At 46.4% G+C, this 25,842-nt stretch overlaps 1 protein-coding gene and 1 long non-coding RNA gene across 3 annotated transcripts in view; both read right to left on the bottom strand.

Annotated features, from left to right (window-relative positions):
* Positions 1–19,602, bottom strand: part of STAP2 (signal transducing adaptor family member 2) — a 28,173-nt gene extending 8,571 nt beyond the window's left edge. For both annotated transcript variants that reach the window (XM_053372749.1, XM_053372750.1), the window contains exons 1-7: positions 19,392–19,602; positions 16,725–16,796; positions 15,767–15,898; positions 9,501–9,557; positions 7,191–7,312; positions 5,390–5,521; positions 2,848–2,917 (exon numbers count right to left, since the gene is read on the bottom strand). In XM_053372749.1, the coding sequence (XP_053228724.1) occupies positions 2,848–2,917; positions 5,390–5,521; positions 7,191–7,312; positions 9,501–9,557; positions 15,767–15,898; positions 16,725–16,796; positions 19,392–19,487 (681 nt within the window). In that variant the 5' untranslated portion in view covers positions 19,488–19,602. The remainder of the gene's footprint in view (positions 1–2,847; positions 2,918–5,389; positions 5,522–7,190; positions 7,313–9,500; positions 9,558–15,766; positions 15,899–16,724; positions 16,797–19,391) is intronic.
* LOC128405798 (uncharacterized) overlaps positions 1–25,842 on the bottom strand; it is a 227,796-nt gene that overhangs the window by 10,088 nt on the left and 191,866 nt on the right. The window lies entirely within an intron of this gene.

The raw sequence follows: 25,842 nt of genomic DNA, 5'->3' as shown, positions 1-25,842 counted from the left end.
CACTAACATTTACCAGGTCTTGGCAAAGAGTTGGAAACTCTCTGCTTTCAGCATTGCAGTAACCCCAAGAATGGCCCTGCAGGGGAATCGGTGTGTGTGAATCTGTCCGTTTTTGTTTCTCTCGGTTTCTCGTTTTTTCTGTCTTAAATTCAACTCTCTGCATTTCTCGTTTTTTCTGTCTTAAATTCAACTCTCTGCATTTCCACATCAGTCTGTGAATTGCTTTTTAAAAAGTCCTCAAGATAAACTCGCCAGCAAATTTATCTAATATGCAACGTTTTTGCACGCAGTTTCCCCTAAGCAAACCTTTTCATAAATATATATATTTTCCCTAAGATCATGCAAATTATTTCCACAGATATCTGGATCTGTTTGAATATCTACAGTGGTACTTCGGGTTAAGTACTTAATTCGTTCCGGAGGTCCGTTCTTAACCTGAAACTGTTCTTAAGCTGAAGCACCACTTTAGCTAATGGGGCTCCTGCTGCCGCTGCCGTGCGATTTCTGTTCTCATCCTGAAGCAAGGTTCTTAACCTGAAGCACTATTTCTGGGTTAGTGGAGTCTGTAACCTGAAGCGTATGCAACCTGAAGCGTATGTAACCTGAGGTACCACTGTATATGTGTACATTACTCCAAATGGCGTACAAAAATGTGTTCAGGGGTTCCAATCAAAAACCTGAAGAATTTTTGTGAAGTATGTATGGTTTTTTATTTGTTTGGAGTATTCATTCTTATTAATTTTTTTCCTATGATTTGTATTAAATTTTCTGTTTTACAATTTAGAATATCCATTTAAACATCCTTAAAATATCAGCAACTTCCCTTCTTCTTCTCTGGTTCATTTTGCATATCATAAATCCCTGCATATTTTACAAAAACTAAACCATTCAGTATGCCACCATTGCATCCATCAAAACATATTTACACTGTTTAATTTATCTGAATGCTGCCAACGTTTTTCAGATGTGCACAATTTCCCCACGTATATTCAACAAACGTTTTCCGATCTTCTCTAAACTTATGTTCTTCTTGTTCTCTTATTCTGTATGTTAGTTCCGCAAGCTGCGCATATCCCATCATTTTAAGCTGCCATTCTTCTTTAGCTGGGACCTCGCTCGTTTTCCAGATTATTCTTTTTTATAAGCAAATATGCAAATTGCTCCAGAAATATGGGGAACTGAACTTTAAGATGGGGAAAATGAGAAATGGAGAGAAACAAAACTAACAGATTGAGGCTGAATCCTGACAAGACAGAAGTACTGTTTTGGGGGGACAGGAGGCGGGCAGGTGTGGGGGACTCCCTGGTCCTGAATGTGGTAACTGTGCCCCTGAAGGACCAGGTGTGCAGCCTGGGAGTCATTCTGGACTCACAGCTGTCCATGGAGGAGCAGGTCAAATCTGTGTCCAGGGCGGCTGTCTATCAGCTCCACTTGGTACACAGGCTGAGACCCTCACTGTCTGCAGACTGTCTCGCCAGAGTGGTGCACGCTCTAGTTATCTCCCGCTTGGACTACTGCAATGCGCTCTACGTGGGGCTACCTTTGAAGGTGACCCAGAAACTACAACTAATCCAGAATGAGGCAGCTAGACTGGTGACTGGGAGCGGCCACCGAGACCACATAACACTGGTCCTGAAAGACCTACACTGGCCCCCAGTACGTTTCCGAGCACAATTCAAAGTGTTGGTGCTGACCTTTAAAGCCCTAAACGGCCTCGGTCCAGTATACCTGAAGGAGCGTCTCCACTCCCATCGTTCTGCCCGGACACTGAGGTCCAGCTCCAAGGGCCTTCTGGCAGTTCCCTCCCTGCGACAAGCCAAGTTACAGGGAACCAGGCAGAGGGCCTTCTCGGTAGTTCACCTGCCCTGTGGAACGCCCTCCCACCAGATGTCAAAGAGAACAACAACTACCAGACTTTTAGAAGACATCTGAAGGCAGCCCTGTTTAGGGAAGCTTTTAATGTTTGATGTATTACAGTATTTTAATATTTTTTTTGGAAGCCGCCCAGAGTGGCTGGGGAAGCCCAGCCAGATGGGCAGGGTATAAATAATAAATTATTATTATTGTTGTTGTTGTTGTTGTTGTTGTTGTTGTTGTTGTTGTTGTTATTGTTATTGTTATTGTTATTATTACAAATTGTTCCATTTCATGAGCCTGCCTGTTCTTGCTTGCTCGCCTTGATACCTGGTGTCCCCTTGTCCACACAGACATTTGGGCCTGATCCTGTGTCCCTAATCTTGCTGTCTGCTGGCTCTCAGCCAACACCACATGAGTTTAATCTCCATGTGAGATGAACTCACAGATTGTTATGCAACTACTACTGTAAGTAAAGCCTGTCTTTCAGGGATCAAATCGTGAACTGAAATGTGAGTAAACTTCTTGTTACTTTTAAGGAAAGACTCTTGTGTCTGTATTCTTTTTAGAGGGACCAGTTGCTCTCTGGGGTCTCAGGCGAAGAAAGGTCTTGGCCCGCCATCTGCTAACCAGTTCTTTCAACTCACGATATGTAGGATTTACCGTATTTTTCACTCTATAAGACGCACCAGACCACAAGACGCACCTAGTTTTTGGAGGAGGAAAACAAGAAAAAAAATATTCTGAATCTCAGAAGCCAGAACAGCAAGAGGGATCGCTGCGCAGCGAAAGCAGCAATCCCTCTTGCTGTTCTGGCTTCTGGGATAGCTGCGCAGCCTGCATTCGCTCCATAAGACGCACACACATTTCCCCTTACTTTTTAGGAGGGGAAAAGTGAGTCTTATAGAGCAAAAAATACAGTAATCTGGAACCTTGTCCTTACAAAACATTTGCCCTGCCACCTAGTTGAATGACGGCCCCAGCACAACTCACCGGCTCTTCCACATCAATGATGTATTCTCCATCGGTCAGGTTGATTTTATAGTGCTTTATAGACACGATCCTGCATCGGATACAGGGAAAAGGGGGAAATTCAGCAATGTCTTTTTGTAAGAATCGAGGTGTTTGTTTTTTAAAGGGTTTTTTATTCGCACATTTAACAAGGAAGAAAACAAAAGCAAAAGAATGGGGGGAATAAAAGAAATAAAAAGAGATTTTGTAAAATTTGTAGGCTAAACCCGCCTTATATAACCAGCATGCTTCAGTCTAATAAGTCAAATCTGTGTCCAGGGCAGCTGTCTACCAGCTCCACCTGGTACGTAGGCTGAGACCCTCCCTGCCCGCAGACTGTCACGCCAGAGTGGTGCATGCTCTGGTTATCTCTCACTTGGACTACTGCAATGCGCTCTACGTGGGGCTACCTTTGAAGGTGACCCGGAAACTACAACTAATCCAGAACGCGACAGCTAGACTGGTGACTGGGAGCGGCCGCCGAGACCATATAACACCGGTCTTGAAAGACCTACATTGGCTCCCAGTACGTTTCCGAGCACAATTCAAAGTGTTGGTGCTGACCTTTAAAGCCCTAAACGGCCTCGGTCCAGTATATCTGAAGGAGCGTCTCCACCCCCATCCTTCTGCCCGGACACTGAGGTCCAGCTCCGAGGGCCTTCTGGCGGTTCCCTCACTGCGAGAGGCCAAGTTACAGGGAACCAGGCAGAGGGCCTTCTCGGTAGTGGCGCCCGCACAGTGGAACGCCCTCCCATCAGATGTCAAAGCGATAAACATCTACCTGACATTCAGAAGACATCTGAAGGCAGCCCTGTTCAGGGAAGTTTTTAATATGTGACATTTTAGTGTATCTTTCATCTTTGTTGGAAGCCGCTCAGAGTGGCTGGGGAAACCCAGCCAGATGGGCGGGGTACAAATAATAAATTATTATTATTATTATTATTATTATTATTATTATTATTATTATTATTAATGCATGAAGAGTTAATGCCATAGAGTAAGCTGTCCTGACAGGCTTTGCCTATGTCATTTTCCCTTGCCTTGGGAGGAAAGAGGCAACCAAGCTTTCATTCTCTGAATTGCTCCCTCTAACCGCATGGCTTTAACAAGCCTCTTCTGTTTCAGAAAAGAATGGAGCCCCAAACTAGCTTTTCCCTATACACCATAGTTTAGCTTTCACCATTTTGTAACCAATAACTTTTTTTCTGCCTGTGCATCTTTTTCTAACTGCTGCATGGAAAAGCACATGACACTGACCTTTGGAGCATTGGTAAGTAAACCTTTTTATAACTTACAAACTTGTGGTCTGCTTCTGTTCTAGGGGAGGCAGAAAACTTTGGAAGAAGCTCTTAAAGAGAATATTTATGGAGCTCGCTGGAAAGGGCACATTTTAAAGTTTTGCAGCCTATATTTCAACGCTTTTCTTTGTTGCGTGTTTGGCTGTGTTCAATTTTAAACTTGCGTCTTGGATGTTTTCCCCAACAAAATCACCATCAGTTCATATGAAGGACATTAGGGAAAGGCAATATATCGATATATCATCCAAAACCAGTTTGAAGTCCATATGATTTCTGTTTCATAATTTTTGACCTAGCAATGTAACACAAATCATGGTGTGTGTGTGTGTGTGTGTGTGCTATACAAAAATCACAGTGTGAGAAAAACCGTGAAGCCAGCTAATGCTTCTATCAGTTCTTGCAGCCCCTCTTAATTCTGCCAGCTCAATTCTCCAGTGCCTCATGCGGGGGGGGGGGCAGCGAAAAAGCAGACAATAAGGAACTGGGGGTGGGGATTGAGTATATCACAATTATTCCTAGTGGTCCCCCATGGCTTAGACACACAGCCCGCTCAGATGGGAGGTATACAAATACAGAGGTATCTCAGTTTTTGAGCATCTCAGAAGCTGAATGTTTTGGTTTTAAACACCAAAAACCCGGGAGTAATTGCGTTTTGTTTTCGAATGCTTTTCGGAAGCCAAACGACTTCCGCTGAGTTTTTTATTATTATCATTTTCACCACTGAAACTGGAGAGCGCCCTTTGTGCCTCTGTTTTCAAACATTTTGGAAGTCGAACCGTCTTCTGGAACAGATTACGTTCGAAAACAGAGGTACCACTGCAATAAAATCGTCGTCGTCGTCGTCATTATAATATTGTGGGCCCAATATTGTGGTCTTTCCTTTCAGATGAACTTCCAGTGCTTACTGAAGACTTTGTATTGTCGACAGGCTGTCTAAAAATTGAGTTCTGATTTTATAGTTTAAATGCATTTTTTAAGTCTTGTTTGCATTGGATCTCCACTTGGAGATGACTGCAATGATGCGATATGCAAGTTGTTGAAACAAATAAATAATAATGTAATTAATTTTTTTTAAAGTGAACAACAATGAAAATAAAACCTTTTAACGCTTTAGAAGCTGGAGGCCAGCAAGGGAGATGGCTGGACTGTCGGATGACAAGGGAGGTGATGGTGGACTAAAAGAGGAAAAGGAATTTTCTGCAATGGATTTGCCTTGCCAAACTCACCCGTTCGCTTTCAGCCGGGTGGTCACAGAGACACTCTTGCCATCTCCTCCTGGCCGCAGCAACATATTCCCACAGCTTTCGTTCTTCTCCAGAAGGACTTCAGCCTCCGTCCTGGAGACTCTGAAGAAACAGCTGGGGTGGAAATAAATAAAGCAGAGATCTTTTGCAAAACGACAGCCTTGGCCCAGACAGCTTTCCCGTCTTAAACAGCCCTGCACTGTGTGTGAATAATCTTCTACTCCATTGCAAGGAGTGTTGGTGGGACTTTTAAAAAAAGTTTTCCCTGTTTAAAAAGGTAAAGGGAACCCTGACCATTAAGTCCAGTTGTGACCGACTCTGGGGTTGCAGCGTTCATCTCGCTTTATTGGCCGAGGGAGCCGGCGTACAGCTTCCAGGTCATGTGGCCAGCAGGACTAAGCCGCTTCTGGCGAACCAGAGCAGTGCACGGAAACGCCGTTTACCTTCCCGCCGGAGCGGTACCTATTTCTCTACTTGCACTTTGACGTGCTTTCGAACTGCTAGGTTGTCAGGAGCAGGGACCGAGCAACGGGAGCTCACCCCGTTGCGGGGATTCGAACCGCCAACCTTCTGATTGGCAAGACCTAGGCTCTGTGGTTTAACCCACAGCGCCACCCGCATCCCTTTGCCCTGCTTGGTGGAGTCCAAATCAGAGCAAGTGCAACCTCAGCAAGCATCATGCCATTCTTCCTGGTTGCTAAGCAACAGCTCCACCAGTCCCCCTCTTGGCCAACAGACTGTGGCACTAGCAGAATTAACCCTTAAGTTGCAAACTGAATGATCCCTGCTGTTGCACTTCCAACACATGTCGAGGCACACTTTCCCAGTTATGAACGGGATCCGTTCTGGAGGCCCGGTCGTAATCTGAAATCTTGGTAACCGGCCCAATTGAGCACTTCTGCCCATGTGCGCGGCGTGCATACATTTCCGGTTTTGCCGCATTCACAACCCAAAAGTTACATTACCCGAAGGTAGCGTAACCCGAGAGTCCACTGTAAAAGGAAAACTGCAGGGTGGAAAATTGTAGCCCTACCAAGTTTAAAAGTCACCAGTAACACCAAGTGCATATTATTTCCCTTGGCAAAAATAAACACATCTTTGCCTCCAGGCAAATCACCTCCTGGCAAATAGAAGGGGGAGAAATGGAGGCAGTGAGAGATTTTACTTTCTTGGGCTCCATGATCATTGCAGATGGTGACAGCAGCCACGAAATTAAAAGACGCCTGCTTCTTGGGAGAAAAGCAATGACAAACCTGGACAGCATCTTAAAAAGCAGAGACATCACCTTGCCGACAAAGGTCCGTATAGTTAAAGCTATGGTTTTCCCAGTAGTGATGTATGGAAGAGCTGGACCATAAAGAAGGCTGATCGCCGAAGAATGGATGCTTTTGAATTCTGGTGCTGGAGGAGACTCTTGAGAGTCCCATGGACTGCAAGAAGATCAAACCTCTCCATTCTGAAGGAAATCAGCCCTGAGTGCTCACTGGAAGGACAGATCCTGAAGCTGAGGCTCCAAGACTTTGGCCACCTCATGAGAAGAGAAGACTCCCTGGAAAAGACCCTGATGCTGGGAAAGATGGAGGGCACAAGGAGAAGGGGACGACAGAGGGCGAGATGGTGGGACAGTGTTCTCGAAGCTACCAGCATGAGTTTGACCAAACTGCGGGAGGCAGTGGAAGACAGGAGTGCCTGGCGTGCTCTGGTCCAGGGGGTCACAAAGAGGCGGACAAGACTAAACGACTAAACAACAACAATTGTCTCCAGGGGTTTACAGTCCACTCACTCTGGAAGCGGCTGGTCGACTCTCATGTCAGCTTTGGATCGACGTTCCTTTTCCTTCTGGAGTGCTTCAGACAACATGCAGAAGTGACCAGGAAGCAAACTCAGGGAGGTCGGGACTTTCATCTACGGGAGAACAGAGTTTGGGGTTAGAAGTGTTGCTTAAGTCACTTCAACAACGCAGATGGAGCCTGGAGATAAAAGAAATCCTGACAGTGCTTTACAGTGGTACCTCGGGTTACATACTGTCAGAGGCTCAGGAGCAGAAGCACAGGGGAGAGAGCAAATAGAGAGCGGAGGAGAGGAATCCGAGGGGAAGGGAGGGGAATATGACAGTGACCCGAGAGATCACATGAGCTTCTCCAGCGAATCAGAAGATTCCCAGAAGGGGGCGCCGATGGTCAGGGCAAGGGGGGTCCCAGGGGGGACGCACCAGAAGCAAGGGACCAGAGGGGACTCCCAAGGGAGCAGCGGAGGATCAGGACCAGCTCCCCCACCAGAGCGCAGTGGGGGGGAAGAGTCACATGAGTCAGAGCCTCTCCTCCAGCGGGGAGAGAAGATGAGTCAGGGCTGACCACGCCCCCATCGGAAAGTGGGGAAACGGAGGGAAGGTCAGGTCCAGCTAGCCTCCCTGAAGGAGGGAGCAGTGGCACAAGTGTAACGGTCAGAAGGAAAGTGGGAGGCTGCGCGCGCGCGCCAAGTTCAAATGTGCAGGAGCGCAGGACAGCAGAAAACCCGGATTGGGAGCCAGGTCCTAAAGCCCGAAGGAGGGAGGGGGAAGAGTCAGGGGACTCAGCGTCAGAGGAGTCTAGGAAGGGTGAGACCCCGACTAGCAGGCGGACCCAGAGAAGGAAGGAACAGAGGAAGAGGTGGAGTAAGGCTAGAATCTTAAACTGGTGTCAGGGGGGAGGAGATTCAGATGGAGCTTCGGCGGTCTAAGGTTACAGACGTAGCGTTGCACACTGCGCGTGTGGAAGTGAAACTGAACTTCAATAAAGACTTTTATACTAAAGAACGAAGCAGCGTTAGTCTTGTGTGAGCTGGGACCTTGGGCAGCGCTGACACATACGCTTCAGGTTACAGACGCTTCAGGTTACAGACTCCGCTAACCCAGAAATAGTGCTTCAGGTTAAGAACTTTGCTTCAGGATGAGAACAGAAATCGTGCTTCGGCGGCGTGGCAGCAGCAGGAGGCCCCATTAGCAAAGTGGTGCTTCAGGTTAAGAACAGTTTCAGGTTAAGAACGGACCTCCGGAACGAATTTAGTACTTAACCCGAGGTACTGAACAAAAGCAGTGCGTATAATTTGAGAAGTAAACCGGCCTTGTAGCAGAGACACTTGCAGTAGGGAGACATTCAACCAAACATACAGAGGAAAAATTCTCTCAGAACTACTCGGCCAATCAGAGTGCATGCTACCTCAGCAAATGTGATGTCACTCGGCTTGGTTGCTCGGCAACACCCCCACCCCACCCCTCTCTTGGCAGTTTGACTGAAACACAAGCAGAACGAACCATTTAGTTAATGATCTCTGCTGTTGCACTTCCGACGTAATAAATAGTCATTTCATCTAGGACTGCAGCTAGGGAGAAGGGTTAAATCACCCCACACCAAATGAGACAATCTTCTGGCGTTATTTACATGTTTAAAACCCTACATGTTAAATCCAAAAATTTCACACTGGCCTTATTTACAATTGAAAACCTCCCCTTTTGCAGGGCTAAGCTTCTATTTGATTACCGTATTTTTCGCTCTATAAGATGCACCAGACCACAAGATGCACCTATTTTTTGGAGGAGGAAAAGAAGAAAAAAAATATTCTGAATCTCAGAAGCCAGAACAGCAAGAGGGATCGCTGCGCAGTGAAAGCAGCGGTCCCTCTTCGTGTTCTGGCTTCTGGGATAGCTGCGCAGCCTGCATTCGCTCCATAAGACGCACACACATCCCCCCTTACTTTTTAGGAGGGAAAAAGTGAGTCTTATAGAGCAAAAAACACGGTACTTCTCGTTCTCCCAAGCTAGAGACTTTGGGTTGTATTCAACTATGTTTTACTCAGAGTAGGCTCACTGAAATGCATAGCCCTAAGTCGGGCGCATTCATGTCATTATTCTGAGTAAGACTGACACGGGATGCAAACTTCCCGATTTATCCCTTAAATAGCCTCTCTGAATTGCCCCAACGTCAGTTTCTCTTCCCACATGGTGGTGGTCGGGTGCTTAAACTATCAATTGCTCTCCATAGATATTTGCTTCCTTTTAAAAAACATGACAAAAAATCACTAAAACATCAGAAGGAGGAGGAAGGAATAAACTCACCTCTACAACCGTGAGAATAAAACCTTTCCATAGCTCTCGCGACTCAAGGCTTTCCATCTGAAAAGAACAACCCCAGTTTTAAAAACTTAACTTTGTCAATGTTAACCAATTCAATATTTCCAGTTACAGATAGGTAGCCGTGTTGGTCTGCCATAGTCAAAACAAAAAAATTTTTTCCTTCCAGTAGCACCTTAAAGACCAACTAAGTTAGTTCTTAGCTTTCGTGTGCATGCACACTTCTTCAGATACACTGAAACAGAAGTTGCCAGATCCTTCTATATAGTGAGAAGGTGGGGAGGGGTATTACTCAGAAGGGTGGTGGGAATGGGTGATTGGCAGATAGCTGTGATGAGCCTGTTGACGACTCTTCACGACTGCAATAGGTCTTGCAGGAAAAAGCAAGGGGTGAGAAGGTGAAAAATGGCTTTGTCATGTATAATGAGATAAGAATCCAATGTCTTTGTTCAGACCAGGTCTCTCCATGGTTTTAAGTTAGGTAATGAGTTGCAATTCAGCAGCTTCTCTTTCCAGTCTATTTCTGAAATTCCTTTGTAGTAAAACAGCTACTTTGAGATCTTGTATAGAATGTCCTGGGAGATTGAAGTGTTCTCCTACTGGTTTCTCTGTCTTGTGATTCTTGATGTCCGATTTATGTCCGTTTATTCTTTGGCGTAAGGTTTGGCCTGTTTGTCCAATTCAATATTGTATACCAGGATTAGACAACATGGCGTCCATCATCTTTGACAATTAAGAGATGGAAGGATCTATCCATTTGGGAGTTCTTGGTTTCTCGTTTCCCCATTCTTAAATTCAATTGCCAACGTCTCCATGGCCATCGGCAAGGTTTTTATTTAAGTAAATACTCTGGAAAACCCTTCAGCACCTTAGAGAGAATTTCTCCTGATAGTGTAATAGGAATTTTATGGTCTTAGATATATGGCAATGTTCATAACTGCACGTACGTGGATCAGCGCAGGAGGGCCGACCTGGAACCATTTTGATTCCTAAATTGACCAAATGTTTTCTCTGCAAGGTCAAAATGGAAAAGCCTCCCCATTGCCTTTTCCTTCACAAATCCTGTCTTAAGGGTATGTCTGTGTTTGAAGAAGGGTGTGAGCCTTATCATTACAAAAGACTGCCCAGGCTCCTCAGGCAATCCAATCAAGTAACCTGCCAGACAGGAAATAAACAAGCGACAGGAGATAAACAACATGCAAATGTTCTGTTTTAGACTGCCTTTTCTGTGATGTATCTGAGGGGTGGTCTTAGGTTACACCCCTTCTGTGATGTATGTATAATGTTTCTGGGGGTGGTCTTGATCTACAGGATGGGAATTTCAAAAGTCTTTATAAGCCCTTGCACAGCATTTTTGTCGGTCCTCCTCCTTTTCTGCATGTGAGGGGAGCACCCTGTTGCAACAGATCAATAAAGATCAAGCTTACTAGCTGCTTTGCTTCTCAATATTCTCTGGTTGGCCTCTGTTATTTTCTCCTACCAATAGGGAACCTACGTAAGGACTCTATATGGGCTCTTGGGTACCCCATAAGGGAAAAGGGCATATTTTTGTTTACAACAATAGACAAATGATTGGTACACAGTTTGGAGCAATACACACATTTCTGCATTTTCTCCTTGTATATAGTGTTTTTGTGTGTGCTGCTTTCGCTATTTTTATGTACGCTTTCAGCTAATAAGTGCATCCTTTTGTAAATATTGTCTGACCGGACAACTGCACCACAAAATCCGGATTAAGTGCAGATTTCGAAGGAACGAGTTGTGTTTCATTTCTCGTTCTGTCTGGGAAAGTGAGATTCTGATAGCCATTGCTGAATCGTTCTTCCAAACCTCTCCCTCCAACATATAATAATAATAATAATAATAATAATAATAATAATAATAATAATAATGGTTTATTATTTATACCCTGCCCATCTGGCTGAGTCTCCCCAGCCACTCTGGGTGGCTCCCAATCAAGTGTTAAAAACAATACAGCGTTAAATATTAAAAACTTCCCTGAACAGGGCTGCCTTCAGATGTCTTTTAAAGAGAAGATAGCTGCTTATTTCCTTCACATCTGAAGGGAGGGTGTTCCACAAGGCGGGCACCACCACCGAGAAGGCCCTCTGCCTGGTTCCCTGTAACCTCACTTCTCGCAATGAGGGAACCGCCAGAAGGCCCTCAGCGCTGGATCTCAGTGTCCGGGCTGAACGATGGGGGTGGAGATGCTCCTTCAGATATACTGGACCGAGGCCGTTTAGGGCTTTCAAGGTCAGCACCAACACTTTGAATTGTGCTCGGAAACGTACTGTCAGCCAATGCAGATCTCTCAGAACCAGTGTTATGTGATCCCGGCGGCCAGTCCCAGTCCCCAGTCTAGCTGCCGCATTCTGGATTAATTGCAGTTTCCGGGTCACCTTCAAAGGTAGCCCCACATAGAGCACATTGCAGTAGTCCAAGCGGGAGATAACTAGAGCATGCACCTAAAGACCTACAAATATCTGTGCTGGAACTGTTTGTACAAGAAAGGATGGCTGTGATGTAGATCTTTGCAACCTAAAGATATACAAATACCTGCCTTGTTCCCTGTTACATATTAGCTGGACTAAGCTAGGTCTTTTCAACCTAAAGATCTACAGATAACGGTATTGTACCCCAAGCGTACTGGAAACAAAAGCAGAACAGATATCTATGATCCAAGAACAAACGGTTTTAGCTAAACCGACCCTGTTGTAAACATCTCTTTTAAAAATAAAAATAAAAAAAATCTACAGGACACTCAGTGAACATGGGCACCGGTTTTTGTTTCTCATACAATGAAAGTATTGATGAAGGGAATTCTGTTCAACACAGACAAGGAAAGTTGCGGGAAGACGTTAATCCGCAAGCTTCTTGACTTCCTTTCTTTAAAAAAGAATTATTTATTTATACTTTTCAAGTTGATACATTTCACTTTGTTGTTGTTGTTTAGTCGTTTAGTCGTGTCCGACTCTTCGTGACCCCATGGACCAGAGAATGCCAGGCACCTCTGTCCTCCACTGCCTCCCGCAGTTTGGTCAAACATTTCACTAGTTCTATGCATTTCACTGATTTTACATTCATTTTGACATTTCAGAACTTGACTTCCATCCCCCTCTTCTTCTTAGTTGTATTTCACTATTAATATAAAGGTAAAGGGACTCCTGACCGTTAGGTCCAGTCGTGGCCGACTCTGGGGTTGCGGCGCTCATCTCGCTTTATTGGCCGAGGGAGCCGGCGTACAGCTTCCGGGTCATGTGGCCAGCAGGACTAAGCCGCTTCTGGCGAACCAGAGCAGCACATGGAAACGCCGTTTACCTTTCCGCCGGAGCGGTACCTATTTATCTACTTGCACTTTGTGCTTTCAAACTGGTAAGTTGGCAGGAGCAGGGACCGAGCAACGGGAACTCACCCCGTCGCGGGGATTCGAACCACTGACCTTCTGATCGGCAAGCCCTAGGCTCAGTGTTCTAACCCACAGCGCCACTCCTTCTTAATTGTATTTCAGTTCAACAATTCCTTCGATAAAATACATATTTTGTGATGTGCAGATGGCTTGAGATGCCTAATAGGTCCATAAATTACCATACAGCATATATTCAACACACAAAAAACAGCGACAATTTGTTGTTGACAAAGGACAGCTGGACATATAAAAGGCCCCATTACCTTCAGTAGATTAGGGCCTCATCAAACCTAAATCCGGCCCTGAGCAGGGCGTTAAAAAAGTTGCAAGTCTCGTCACCTAGGCACTTCTGCAGAATAAAACAAATCCCAGCACATCTACGAGGGTGTGTGAGGCCAATTTAGGCGCTGTGCTTGCCAGGTTTATTTGCAAACATGAAATATGTCCTGGAACACACCCAACTCTCTCCCTCGTATGGAGATTGGCAGTCAAGCTAATGTACATTTTTGTAGTGAAATAAAAAAATTAAGGTCTTATATATATATAATAAATGTTCATAAATGTACCAAGCAAACACGTACATAAATATATAAACCACATGTCTGAAGCAGCACAGGAAAACAGCCCTGAGACCATTTTGACTCCCAAACTGACCAAATATTTTCTCTGCAAAGTCAAAGGGAAATGGAAAAGCCTCCCCATTGTCTTTTCCTTCACAAATCCTGTCTTAAGGGTATGTCTGTGTATGAATAGGGCGAGCCTGTGACCTGGCTCAGGAACTAAGTATTTGTCATTACAAAAGACTGGCCAGGCTCCCCAGAGTATCCAATCAAGTAAGCATTAACTGGTAACCTGCCAGACAGGAGGTAAACAACGCACTCAGATTTCTGTTGTAGACCACCCCTTTCTGTGATGTAGGTACGATGTTTCTGGGGGTGGACTTGGACTCCAGGGCGGGCAATTTAAAATGTCTATATAAGGGCGGGCACACCTTTGTTTCTCCTGCATGTGAGGGGAACATCCTGTTGCAACAGCTTTAATAAAGATCAGGCTTACTAGCTGCTTTGCTTCTTGATATTCTCTGGTTGGCCTCTGTTCTTTTCTCCGACCGATGGAGAACCTGCAAAGGACTCTACAAGGGCTCTTGTGTCCCCCATAAGGGCAGATTTTTGTTTATTACGATAGTTTATGCATAAACTGGGGGTGTGGGTGGCGCTGTGGGTTAAACTACAGAGCCTAGGACTTGCCGATCAGAAGGTTGGCGGTTCGAATCCCCGCAACGATGGGGTGAGATCCCGTTGCTCGGTCCCTGCTCCTGCCAACCTAGCAGTGTAGCACCCTGCTTGTGGTTAACGCTTAGCTGGAATGAAATATTCAACGCAGCAATAGAGAAATTAAAATAATAATTTATTTGTCGGACAAATAAATAAGAGGCACAGTGGTATATGGTTACCAAGCTCTGGCCTGCCCTCCTGCCATTATGGCCAGCACTTATATTCCCTCAGCTCAGCCCCCTTGCTCCTCCTTTGGCTGCCTCTGTCCAATCAGCCTGGTTAAAATTCCTATTGGCTGTTTGCTAGAACCAATCATAAAAGATACACCCATTTCCTATTACCTTTTATGGGAGACAAAGAGCTATATTTCCTTCTATTTATAATTGGCAAATAAGTAGTCATATATCTTACATTTACCTCGACCAGGCACCTTAATTACCAGATAACCTTTTGCCCTAGACTAGGCGCCTTAACTAACATTTCATCTTTTGCCCTATTGCCCTATTCACTCCAAAACAGATGGTGGCTAATTTTATCTGAACAGATCTTTTTGTTCATCTCCCCACACATTATCAATGAAATATCTCCTTCTTTGGAGGTCATTAAGCAAAGGCTCGACAACCATATGTCAGGAGTGCTCTGATGGTGTTTTTTCTTGCTTGGCAGGGGTCTGGACTCGATGGCCCTTGTGGTCTCTTCCAACTCTTCTATGATTCTATGATTCTATGATTTCTTACTTTCTAAATCCTTTGCATAATTACATTTGAGCCAATATTTCATACATATATAGTTTTTTGGAAGAAAGGGAACTTAGCAAAAGCTAAGCTAAATTCTAAATTCTAAAGATTCAAAGCAGTTTCAGAGAGAAGCCTCTTCCCTAGCCAGCTGCTGTTTGTATTAGCTCTTGCCCTTTTAACCTTGGGAAGATGTGGCTCAAGTTTAATGGGAGGCACAATAATTATTACTATTTGTGTTTTTGCAACCTTGATTGTATTCTATAATTTGTATGGTCAGTGTGACCTTTTGTTCCCAGCCTGTAATTTCCTTTTACAACCCTGAGACACTGCTATAGATCAGGGGGGCCCTTGATCAAGAAGATAAACAGCTGCCAGAGTATGGTTTCTGCCTGGCATGAGAGATACAAACATTTACAAATATATTTCTTTAAGGTCATTTTTAGAATACAGGAATCTGATCAAAATATAAGCCTTGATTAAAATGTAGGCTATGATCAGATGCCTCAGCAGTTCGAAAGCACATCAGAGTGCAAGTAGATAAATAGGTACCGCTCCAGCGGGAAGGTAAACGACGTTTCCGTGCGCTGCTCTGGTTCGCCAGAAGCAGCTTAGTCCTGCTGGCCACATGACCCGGAAGCTGTACGCCCGCTCCCTCGGCCATAAAGCAAGATGAGTGCCACAACCCCAGAGTCGGCCACGACTGGACCTAATGGTCAGGGGTCCCTTTACCTTATGCATAAATCGCTTGGAGTTTTTGATGATCAATGGAACAAGCCTCATCTCTCATCTGCAAGCAAGGAGATATCCTTGGACTTTGCAGAAAGGATCTCTTACCTTCAGTTTCACTTCCTGGCTTCGCGTTTTTAGGTTCAGTCCCACCCCGTCCGCGGGCCAGGCAGCCGCAGTTCGTGGGGGGCTGTCGTCAGCAAGAGACAGGAAATCAGCCAGGTCAATTTTCTCAACATGCTGCAGGGAGGAAGAGCAAGTAAAGTCAACGCCCAAGTTTCTAGTCCACATGATTTTTTTAAAAAAGTGCTCCGTCTCTCCGCTCAGAGCTAACTTCTATTGCGCCTCCTTCCTGCTCACTTTGCAGCTGTGCACCTTTTTTTAAAAGGTAAAGGTAAAGGGGACCCCTGACCGTTAGGTCCAGTCGTGACCGACTCTGGGGTTGCGGCGCTCATCTCGCTTTACTAGCCGAGGGAGCTGGCGTACAGCTTCTGGGTCATGTGGCCAGCAGGACTAAGCTGCTTCTGGCGAACCAGAGCAGCGCACGGAAACGCCGTTTACCTTCCCGCCGGAGCAGTACCTATTTATCTACTTGCACTTTGAGGTGCTTTCGAACTGCTAGGTTGTCAGGAGCAGGGACCGAGCAACGGGAGCTCACCCCGTCATTGCGGGGATTCGAACCTCCGACCTTCTGATCGGCAAGTCCTAGGCTCAGTGGTTTAACCCACAGCGCCACCCGAAGTCCCTACTCAAGAGTAGACCCCTTGAAATTTAGAGGCACAAGCTAGTCATCTCCCCGAACACCGATGGAGTAAATTTTCAAAACATTGTTTTGTTGCTGAATTGCCTCTGAAATTTGGCCATTTGCCCTGAATTTTTTCCCTAATGGTCCTAGCTTGGCCAGGTCGTTTTGCCTAGAAATTCCTCTGCAGTTGAGATATTCCCTCTGTATCCCAAATAATCAAAATCCTACCATTTATTAAATGGTAGAGTTTAGGGCAGTTTCTCCCATCCCCATCCCCAAAAAAGCCAAGATATATATGTGCATATAATTTCTCGCCATTACCTGGGCATCTCTGCTGGTATTGTAAAAATAGAGACTCAATTCTCGGAGACCTGCCCAATATTTTTTGTACTCCTGGGGGAGAGGAAAGAGAAAAATCAGAGCAGTGGTAAAGAAACTTTCTTGTTGCAACAGTTTTAATAAAATCAGGCTTACTAGCTGCTTTGCTTCTCTATATTCTCTGGTTGGCCTCTGTTATTTTCTCCTACCGACAGACAACATACAAAGGGACTCTATATGGGCTCTTGGATAGCCCTAAGGGCAAAGGAGCAGGGTTTTTTTACTTACCGTATTTTTTGCTCTATAAGACTCACTTTTTCCCCTCCTAAAAGGTAAGGGGATATGTGTGTGCGTCTTATGGAGCGAATGCAGGCTGTGCAGCTATCTCAGAAGCCAGAAAAGCAAGAGGGATTACTGCTTTCACTGTGCAGCGATCTCTCTTGCTGTTCTGGTTTCTGAGATTCAGAATATTTTTTTTCTTGTTTTCCTCCTCCAAAAACTAGGTGCGTCTTGTGGTCTGGTGCGTCTTATAGAGCGAAAAATACGGTATATTACAAACAAACAAGCAAGCAATTTCTTCCTCTGCTGTGGTTTTGAAGAAAATTGGTGTTTCTTTCTGCAGTGAGATCCCCCCACTCAGCCTTTCTCAACCTGTGGGTCCCCAGATGTTGTTGAACTACAACTCCCATCACCCCTAGCTAGCAAGGCCAGAGCTCAGGGATGATGGGAGTTGTAGTCCGACAACATCTGGGGACCCACAATTTGAGAACCGCTGCGACTCCTTTGATACTAAGATTTCTCATCAGGACAGCAGCAGGGGAAGAAAAAGTTAATTACATACACACACACACACAGGGCATGAGGGATAGCTCAGTTGGCCATGGGTTCGAGTCCCACATTGGGTGAAAGATTCCTGAGCTGCAAGGGATTGGAGTAGATGACCCTCGGGTCCCTTCCAGCTCTATGACATCTTTCCGCAGGGCCTGCAAGACAGAGCTGTTCCGCCTGGCCTTTGGTTTGGACTCAGTCTGACCCTTATGTTTCCCTCCCCTTATGGTCTAGATTTATCGGCTACTTTTAAAATGAGGCTGCATTTTAAATTGCATTTTAACCTGTATTTTAAATTGGGTTTTCCTTCCCTCCCCCCTATCATGGTTTTGTTTTTGTTTTTTGGGGGGGACGTGGGTGGCGCTGTGGGTTAAACCACAGAGCCTAGGGCTTGCCGATCAGAAGGTCGGCGGTTCAAATCCCCGCAATGACAGGGTGAGCTCCCGTTGCTCAGTCCCTGCTCCTGCCAACCTAGCAGTTTGAAAGCACGTCAAAGGTGCAAGTAGATAAATAGGTACCGCTCCGGCGGGAAGGGAAACGGCATTTCCGTGCGCTGCTCTGGTTCGCCAGAAGCGGCTTAGTCCTGCTGGCCACATGACCCAGAACCTGTATGCCGGCTCCCTCGGCCAATAAAGCAAGATGAGTGCCGCAACCCCAGAGTCGGCCACGACTGGACCTAATGGTCAGGAGTCCCTTTACGTTTATTATGTTTTTACTGTGATTTTATTGGTGTTAGCCACCCTGAACCCGGCTCTGGCTGGGGAGGGCAGGGTATAAATAAATTATTATTATTATTATTATTATTATTATTATTATTATTAGTCTATGATTCCATTACAGGCCGGCTGCAGCCCCATAAGAATCAATCAAGTAATGCAATCTGCATTCACACACACACACACTTCCTTTAAATGCAAATATGTATTTCCCCAGTCAAGTCTAGGTTGGTTCTCAGAAACTGTGGCAGACTTCAAAGTATTGCCCCCTAATACTTTGCCATCCATAAATATACCAGTCATGAACAGAGAGGCTACTAGACCATCTTGTCCTCCCCAAATTCCTCCCGCCTCTTTTCAGAGCCATCTCCCATGCCTTCCGTCACACCTTGTGGCAGAGAGTTCCCCAGGCCTGTTTCTGTTGCCTCTATGCCAACCTGTTCCGTTGGCTGTCTCTCTCCCCAATTTCTGGCATCAGGAGAAGACGACTGAGCAGGGGGACGGGGGACGTGGGATAAAAGTCCTTCTCTATTTCTTCCACCCCACACAGAACACAACCTCAACCACTCCCTTCCTTAAACTTTTTAAAAAAGAAAGGAAAATAGCAAAAGCTGTCATAGCGAAATGTTCTCTGGAGCCCCAGTCGTTTGAGTTTCCTTTTCCCACAACCTTTCCCCAAATCATTTTGGAGACACAGCAGCGAAAACGGTAAGTTACCCAAATCGAGCCAAACCAAAAGCACCCAATTGCCTGAACTTAATAAGTCTTGGGTTGCTTATCTAGCTCACTCGATGTCTCTTGAAATGACAGTAACTACAGACCCCCCAAAACTTGGGATCTGGGAATTGTTAGGTTTGGAGGTGTCAACTGCAAACCCCATGTCTATTGCATCAAACACTCATTTGTTGGGGCAGTGTTTTCGCTGCAAAACAACTGCAAAACTTTGGAGGGGATCCAAAATTTTAGGGGTTTGGGGTTCATCATCCTGCCTGGCCCCCCCAAAAAAACCCTGCTGTGTGGGAGTCCTGAGCCAAAACCCCATCACCTTCCTCCCTTGCTAACAGCGACAAAACTTGCAGTTCAGCTTTCTGATCCTTCTCCTACGAGACCCTGAAGTCTCTCCTACCCTTTCCCAGGCGTTCCTCTTCTCCAGAAACCCCGAATAATAATGGGGTGGCACGGTGGCCTTCGGCTTGGTGGCCCAGCTGTGTGGCGCTGCCATCACGGTCCCTGCGCGCCCCTGAAAAGTCCCTCCACCGTCCAGCCTCGCAGTGTCTTTTGCCCAGAGTTCAGAGTCCGACACCAGGAAACAAAATGCAATAAATTAAACGAGACTGTTTACTTCTTTCTCTTTCCCCCCCTCCCTTTCCCCTGAAATTGCCCCTAGGCCCTTCCCTACGCCCGTGCGATTGGACGGCTGGATTGGCAGGTGAATCGATTCTGGAAGGAGAAACTGCAAATTTGGCTCAGCTACACACTGGAGTTTTTCAGTGCTCTCACTCTTCACACTTAGCTAGCATACAGTCGTCTTCTTCTTCTTTGGAAATAAATTCCTACTTGATTTCCCAAAATATAAACATACAGCAAAACCCAATTCCGAATCCAGATACCGAGATTACTCTGAATTTTCTCCCCATCCTTTCCATGGGTCCTATTTTCAACTGCATATCGATACTTCTCCAATATTTTTAAAATCATAATTATAATGATATTACTTATACCCCGCCCATCTGGCTAGGCTTCCCCAGCTACTCTGGGCGGCTTCCAACAAAATATTAAAATACAGTAACGCATCAAACATTAAAAGCTTCCCTGAACAGGGCTGCCTTCAGATGTCTTCTAAAAGTCTGGTGGTAGTTGTTCTCTTTGATATCTAGTGGGAGGGAGTTCCACAGGGCAGGTGCCACTACCGAGAGTAGGATTCAAACCCAAACCAATGGATTCAAAACCAATGGATTTATCTTTCTAGGTTATCTATACATTCTGTTACATTAGTAAAGGTAAAGGGACCCCTGACCATTAGGTCCAGTCGTGACCGACTCTGGGGTTGCGGCGCTCATCTCGCTTTATTGGCCGAGGGAGCCGGCGTACAGCTTCCGGGTCATGTGGCCAGCATGACTAAGCCGCTTCTGGCGAACCAGAGCAGCGCACGGAAACACCGTTTACCTTCCCGCCGGAATGGTACCTATTTATCTACTTGCACTTCGGCGTGCTTTCGAACTGCTATGTTGGCAGGAGCAGGGACTGAGCAACGGGAGCTCACCCCGTCATTGCGGGGATTCGAACCACTGACCTTCTGATCGGCAAGCCCTAGGCTCTGTGGTGTAACCCACAGCGTCACCTGCGTCCCATTCTGTTACATTACAAGTTTAAAATCCTGCCAATGTTTCAACCTTCTTACAATGATCTTGTATATACATTATAAACTTTCCCCGTTCTTTTTTAAAGTTCTTGTCTTCTTGGTTCCTCAGCTTCCTGGTTAATTTTGCCATTTTGGCATAGTCCGTCAACTTGGTTTGCCATTCTTCTTTAATAATAATAAAATTTCATTTGTATCCCGCCCTCCCCGACCAAGACCGGGCTCAGAGCAGCTAACATCATAAAAACAACACGATAAGCATAAAATCAGACATCAATTCATTAAAATGCATCTTAAAATTAATTCATACAAGTTAAAATCCAGGCAGATGGCAATTATCAGGGTGAAATTGAGAGTGGTTAATAATTGCCAGGGCCAACTTTTCCATACAAGGACCTGTGAGCGGGTTGGGGGCCTAATTTGGGCTTGTTTTATACAAAGGAAAGGAAGTCAAACTGCATCCTGCCCAAAGGCCTTGGCGGAACAGCTCAGTCTTGCAGGCCCTGCGGAAAGATGTCAAATCCCGCAGCCCCCTGGTCTCTTGTGACAGAGCGTTCCACCAGGCCGGGGCCATGGCCAAAAAGGCCCTGGCTCTAGTCGAGGCCAATCTAATTTCCCTGGGGCCTGGGATCTTCAAGCAGGGGATAGTCTCTTCCTTCATTTCTGGGCTGGCGGGTGGCGCTGTGGGTTAAACCACATAGCCTAGGACTTGCCGATCAGAAGGTCGGCGGTTCGAATCCCTGTGACGGGGTGAGCTCCCGTTGCTCAGCCCCTGCTCCTGCCAACCTAGCAGTTCGAAAGCACGTCAAAGCTCAAGTAGATAAATAGGTAGCGCTCCAGCGGGAAGGTAAACGGTGTTTCCGTGCGCTGCTCTGGTTCGCCAGAAGCGGCTTAGTCATGCTGGCCACATGACCTGGAAGCTGTACGCTGGCTCCCTCGGCCAATAAAGCGAGATGAGCGTCACAACCCCAGAGTCGGTCACGACTGGACCTAATGGTCAGGGGTCCCTTTACCTTTTTACCTTACTATTAATAGTATACAGTGGTACCTCTGGTTGCGAATGGGATCCGTTCCGGAGCCCTGTTCGCAACATGAGCAAAATGCAACCCATGCCTGCGTGTGCGCTGGTCGTGATTCGCCGCTTCTGCGGCGATGAGCGCCACAACCCCAGAGTCGGCCACGACTGGACCTAATGGTCAGGAGTCCCTTTACCTTTACCTTTACCTTTAATGTCCGTGCAGCTGTTGTCGTATACGTGAACTAGTATACAGTCTTCAAGCATGCAAGCGTATGAAAAGGAGAGGATCACAGAATCATGATTAGAGAAGGGACACTAAGGGTCATCTAGTCCAACCCCCACAATACACGAATCTATGACCGAAAGCTGTCCAGCCTCTGCTTGAAAACCTCCAAGGACGGACAGCCCACCGCCTCCCGACCGTTCCATTGCCAAACGGCTCTTCCTTATAACTTGAATCCATGGGTTCGGGTTCGAATCCTACCCTCCGGAGCAGGAGAAAACAAGGTCGCTCCCTCTTCTGTAGAAAAACCCTTGAGATATTTCAAGATGGCTCTCATATCTCCTCTCAGTCTCTTCTTTTCCAGGCTAAACATACCCAGATCCTTCAACCGTTCCTCCGGCGAAGGAGGTTCTCTGAGCGCGTGCAGAGTGCTCTCACTGCCCAAGTCCATCTGAGGACGGTTTGGCCTCCGGGCAGCGCCTCTCATTTTGTAAATGCAAATGGGACTAGAAGGGGCAGGGGGTTGACCCAGCAACAAGAAGGCATCTGAGCATGTACAGAGTGTGTGTCCCATGCACACATTTTCAGGACTGGCTCAGGAAACGTCAGGATGGGTCTCAGATCCTCTGCCCGTTTCGAACCCATTTTCCTCTACAATATTGGTGGCGGTGCCTCTGTTTTCACCCTTGGCAGACTCCGCACTCCTGCCCCACCATCCGAACTTTGAAACCAGCCTCCTTTGTCCTTGAAAGAGGAATTGGACCTGGCAGGTAATCACACTTGACTCTGCGACAGGAAAAAAAACCTCCACTTGCTTGCACGTCAAATCTCTGCCAAAGGCAGAGGCGCACAGCAAAGTCGGCATTTCCTGAGCAGTTGGCAACCCCGCAGCCCTCCAAACAAGTTGTCTTGGCACGTTAGACTGTTACAAAAGACCTTTTATGTTTTTTGCTTGCAGTTTTTTCCTTCCCGCATGAGGCGACCCGGCCTTTATACCTGAACAAATATTTATTTGAAGATGATGGGAAGAGTCTGAATGAGGTACAGGGTGTTGTGGTTACAATTGGAAGGTATTTCCCCCCACCCTCCACACACACACTTCATAATTGGCTCTGACGTCGCCTTTCAGAGTATCAAAAGCCTTTCGCCATGACCTCATCATTTAGACCCGGGGTCAGCAACCTTTTTCAGCAGAGGGCCGATCCACTGTCCCTCAGACCTTGTGGGGGGCCGGATTATATTTTGGACCAAAAAAATGAGCAAATTCCTTGATGCTTTTGAATTCTGGTGTTGGAGGAGACTCTTGAGAGTCCCATGGACTGCAAGAAGATCCAACCTCTCCATTCTGAAGGAAATCAGACCTGAGTGCTCACTGGAAGGACAGATCCCGAAGCTGAGGCTCCAAGACTTTGGCCACCTCAGGAGAAGAGAAGACTCCCTGGAGAAGACCCTGATGTTGGGAAAGATGGAGGGCACAAGGAGAAGGGGACGACAGAGGACGAGATGGTGGGACAGTGTTCTCGAAGCTACAAACATGAGTTTGACCAAACTGCGGGAGGCAGTGGAAGACGGGAGTGCCTGGCGTGCTCTGGTCCAGGGGGTCACAAAGAGTCGGACATGACTAAACGACTAAACAACAACAACAGCAAATAACCCAGAGATTTATTTTAAATAAAAGCACACATTCTACTCATGTAAAAACACACTGATTCCCAGACCGTCTGCGGGCCGGATTGAGAAGGCAATTGGGCTGGATCTGGCCCCCGGGCCTTAGTTTGCCTACCCATGATTTAGACAAATTCTGTCACATCTCCTGTCTTCAGCAGAACAACTAGTGGGACGTGCTGCGACAAAATGTTGCGGCGTATCCTTGTCTTCTAACAGGAGTGTTGCTGTTCAGAGTGCCTGCCAGCCAAGTCTTCTGCCATTACACAAAGAGAGTGAGAGAGAGAGCTTTCTATTTTTCTTTTCTAACACTCAAGATTCAGCATGCTCAGTCCTCCCCAAAAGCTTGGCTTTTTTGTTTTGTAGGAGTCAGCCTTAGGCATTTTTCACAGAATCAGAGAATTGTAGATGGGACCCCAGGGATCATCTAACTGAACCCCAACTCTGGCAACGCAGGAATCCTTAATTATATTTCAGTGCAACAATTCCTTTGATAACATACTTATTTCGTTATGTGCAAATGGCTTTAGATACCTATTAGGTCCATAAATGACCATCTAGCATATAGGTAAAGGGACCCCTGACCATTAGGTCCAGTCGTGACCGACTCTGGGGTTGCGGCGCTCAACTCGCTTTACTGGCCGAGGGAGCTGGCGTTTGTCCACAGACAGCTTCCGGGTCATGTGGCCAGCATGACCAAGCTGCTTCTGGCGAACCAGAGCAGCGCACGGAAACACCGTTTACCTTCCCACCAGAGAAGGTGCTTTCAAACTGCTAGGTTGGCAGGAGCAGGAACCAAGCAACGGGAGCTCACCCCATCACGGGGATTTGAAACGCCGACCTTCTGATCGGCAAGCCCTAGGCTCTGTGGGTTAACCCACAGCACCACCCACGTCCCTATCTAGCATATATTCAACACAAAAAACAAATTGTTGTGGACAAAGGACAGCTGGACATATAAAGGGCCCCATTACCTTCAGGAGCTTAGGGCCTCATCGAACCTGAATCCGGCCCTGCGCCCACCCACCAAGAATCCTGTGGGCTGTCATTTATCAAGGATGCTGGGAGCAAACTACAGTTTCCGGCGATTCTTTGGACGAAGCTGTGCACTTTGAATGTATGGCCTGCGACCCAGCAGAATGAGGAACTTGGCACAAGAGTTTACTGACTCCGGTTATAAAGTATAAGGGCATTAAACTCACATGCTCCTGCACAAATCTGGCACAGTTAGTAGATGGAATTTGGCGCCTAGCCAAAGAGGCTTAAGGTGGATTTCCTCTAGAGTCGGAGAGCGGTTAGCTGCACTTCCCGCTAGCTGCATTTCCTGGTAGACCTGCTGCATAGGAATGCAGAAGTAACGCCACTGGACCACTGAGAGAGCAGGAAGGGTTTGTGGCCTCTTGGGGAAAGCCGCTTCACAAATCTTCTTGATTTCATTCTATCTCGTGCCCCCTAAAGCCTTTTGCCTGAATATTCAGGAGGGACTAAAGAAAACACTAGTGATGTATGGAAATGAGAGCTGGACCATAAAGAAGGCTGATCGCCGAAGAATGGATGCTTTTGAATTCTGGTGCTGGAGGAGACTCTTGAGAGTCCCATGGACTGCAAGAATATCATATCCATTCTGAAGGAAATCAGCCCTGAGTGCTCACTGGAAGGACAGATCCTGAAGCTGAGGCTCCAATACTTTGGTCACCTCATGAGAAGAGAAGACTCCCTGGAAAAGACCCTGATGTTGGGAAAGATGGAGGGCACAAGGAGAAGGGGGTGACAGAGGACGAGATGGTGGGACAGTGTTCTTGAAGCTACCAACATGAGTCTGACCAAACTGCGGGAGGCAGTGGAAGACAAGAGTGCCTGGCGTGCTCTGGTCCAGGGGGTCACGAAGAGGCGGACACGACTAAACAACAACAAATCACGGTGTGTTGCTTATTATATCTTGGAAAATGTATGGATTAGCTGTATAAATAGTGAAACTCAATAATAATGTACAGTGGTACCTCGGGTTAAGTACTTAATACATTTCGGAGGTCCGTTCTTAACCTGAAACTGTTCTTAACCTTAAAGCACCACTTTAGCTAATGGGGCCTCCTGCTGCCACAAGAGCACGATTTCTGTTCTCACCCTGAAGCAAAGTTCTTAACCCGAGGTACTATTTCTGGGTTAGCGGAGTCTGTAACCTGATGCGTCTGTAACCTGAAGCGTATGTAACCCAAGGTACCACTGTATCACCGATAAAATGTTGATTTTCCTGTGTCAAAATGAGGGTACCCCTAAACATTTTTAAAGAAAAGAAGCACTGGTGATGATGA

This window comes from Podarcis raffonei, chromosome 18 (assembly GCF_027172205.1).
Source record: "Podarcis raffonei isolate rPodRaf1 chromosome 18, rPodRaf1.pri, whole genome shotgun sequence".
Lineage (NCBI taxonomy): Eukaryota > Metazoa > Chordata > Lepidosauria > Squamata > Lacertidae > Podarcis > Podarcis raffonei.
This window is presented reverse-complemented; position numbering and strand designations above follow the sequence as displayed.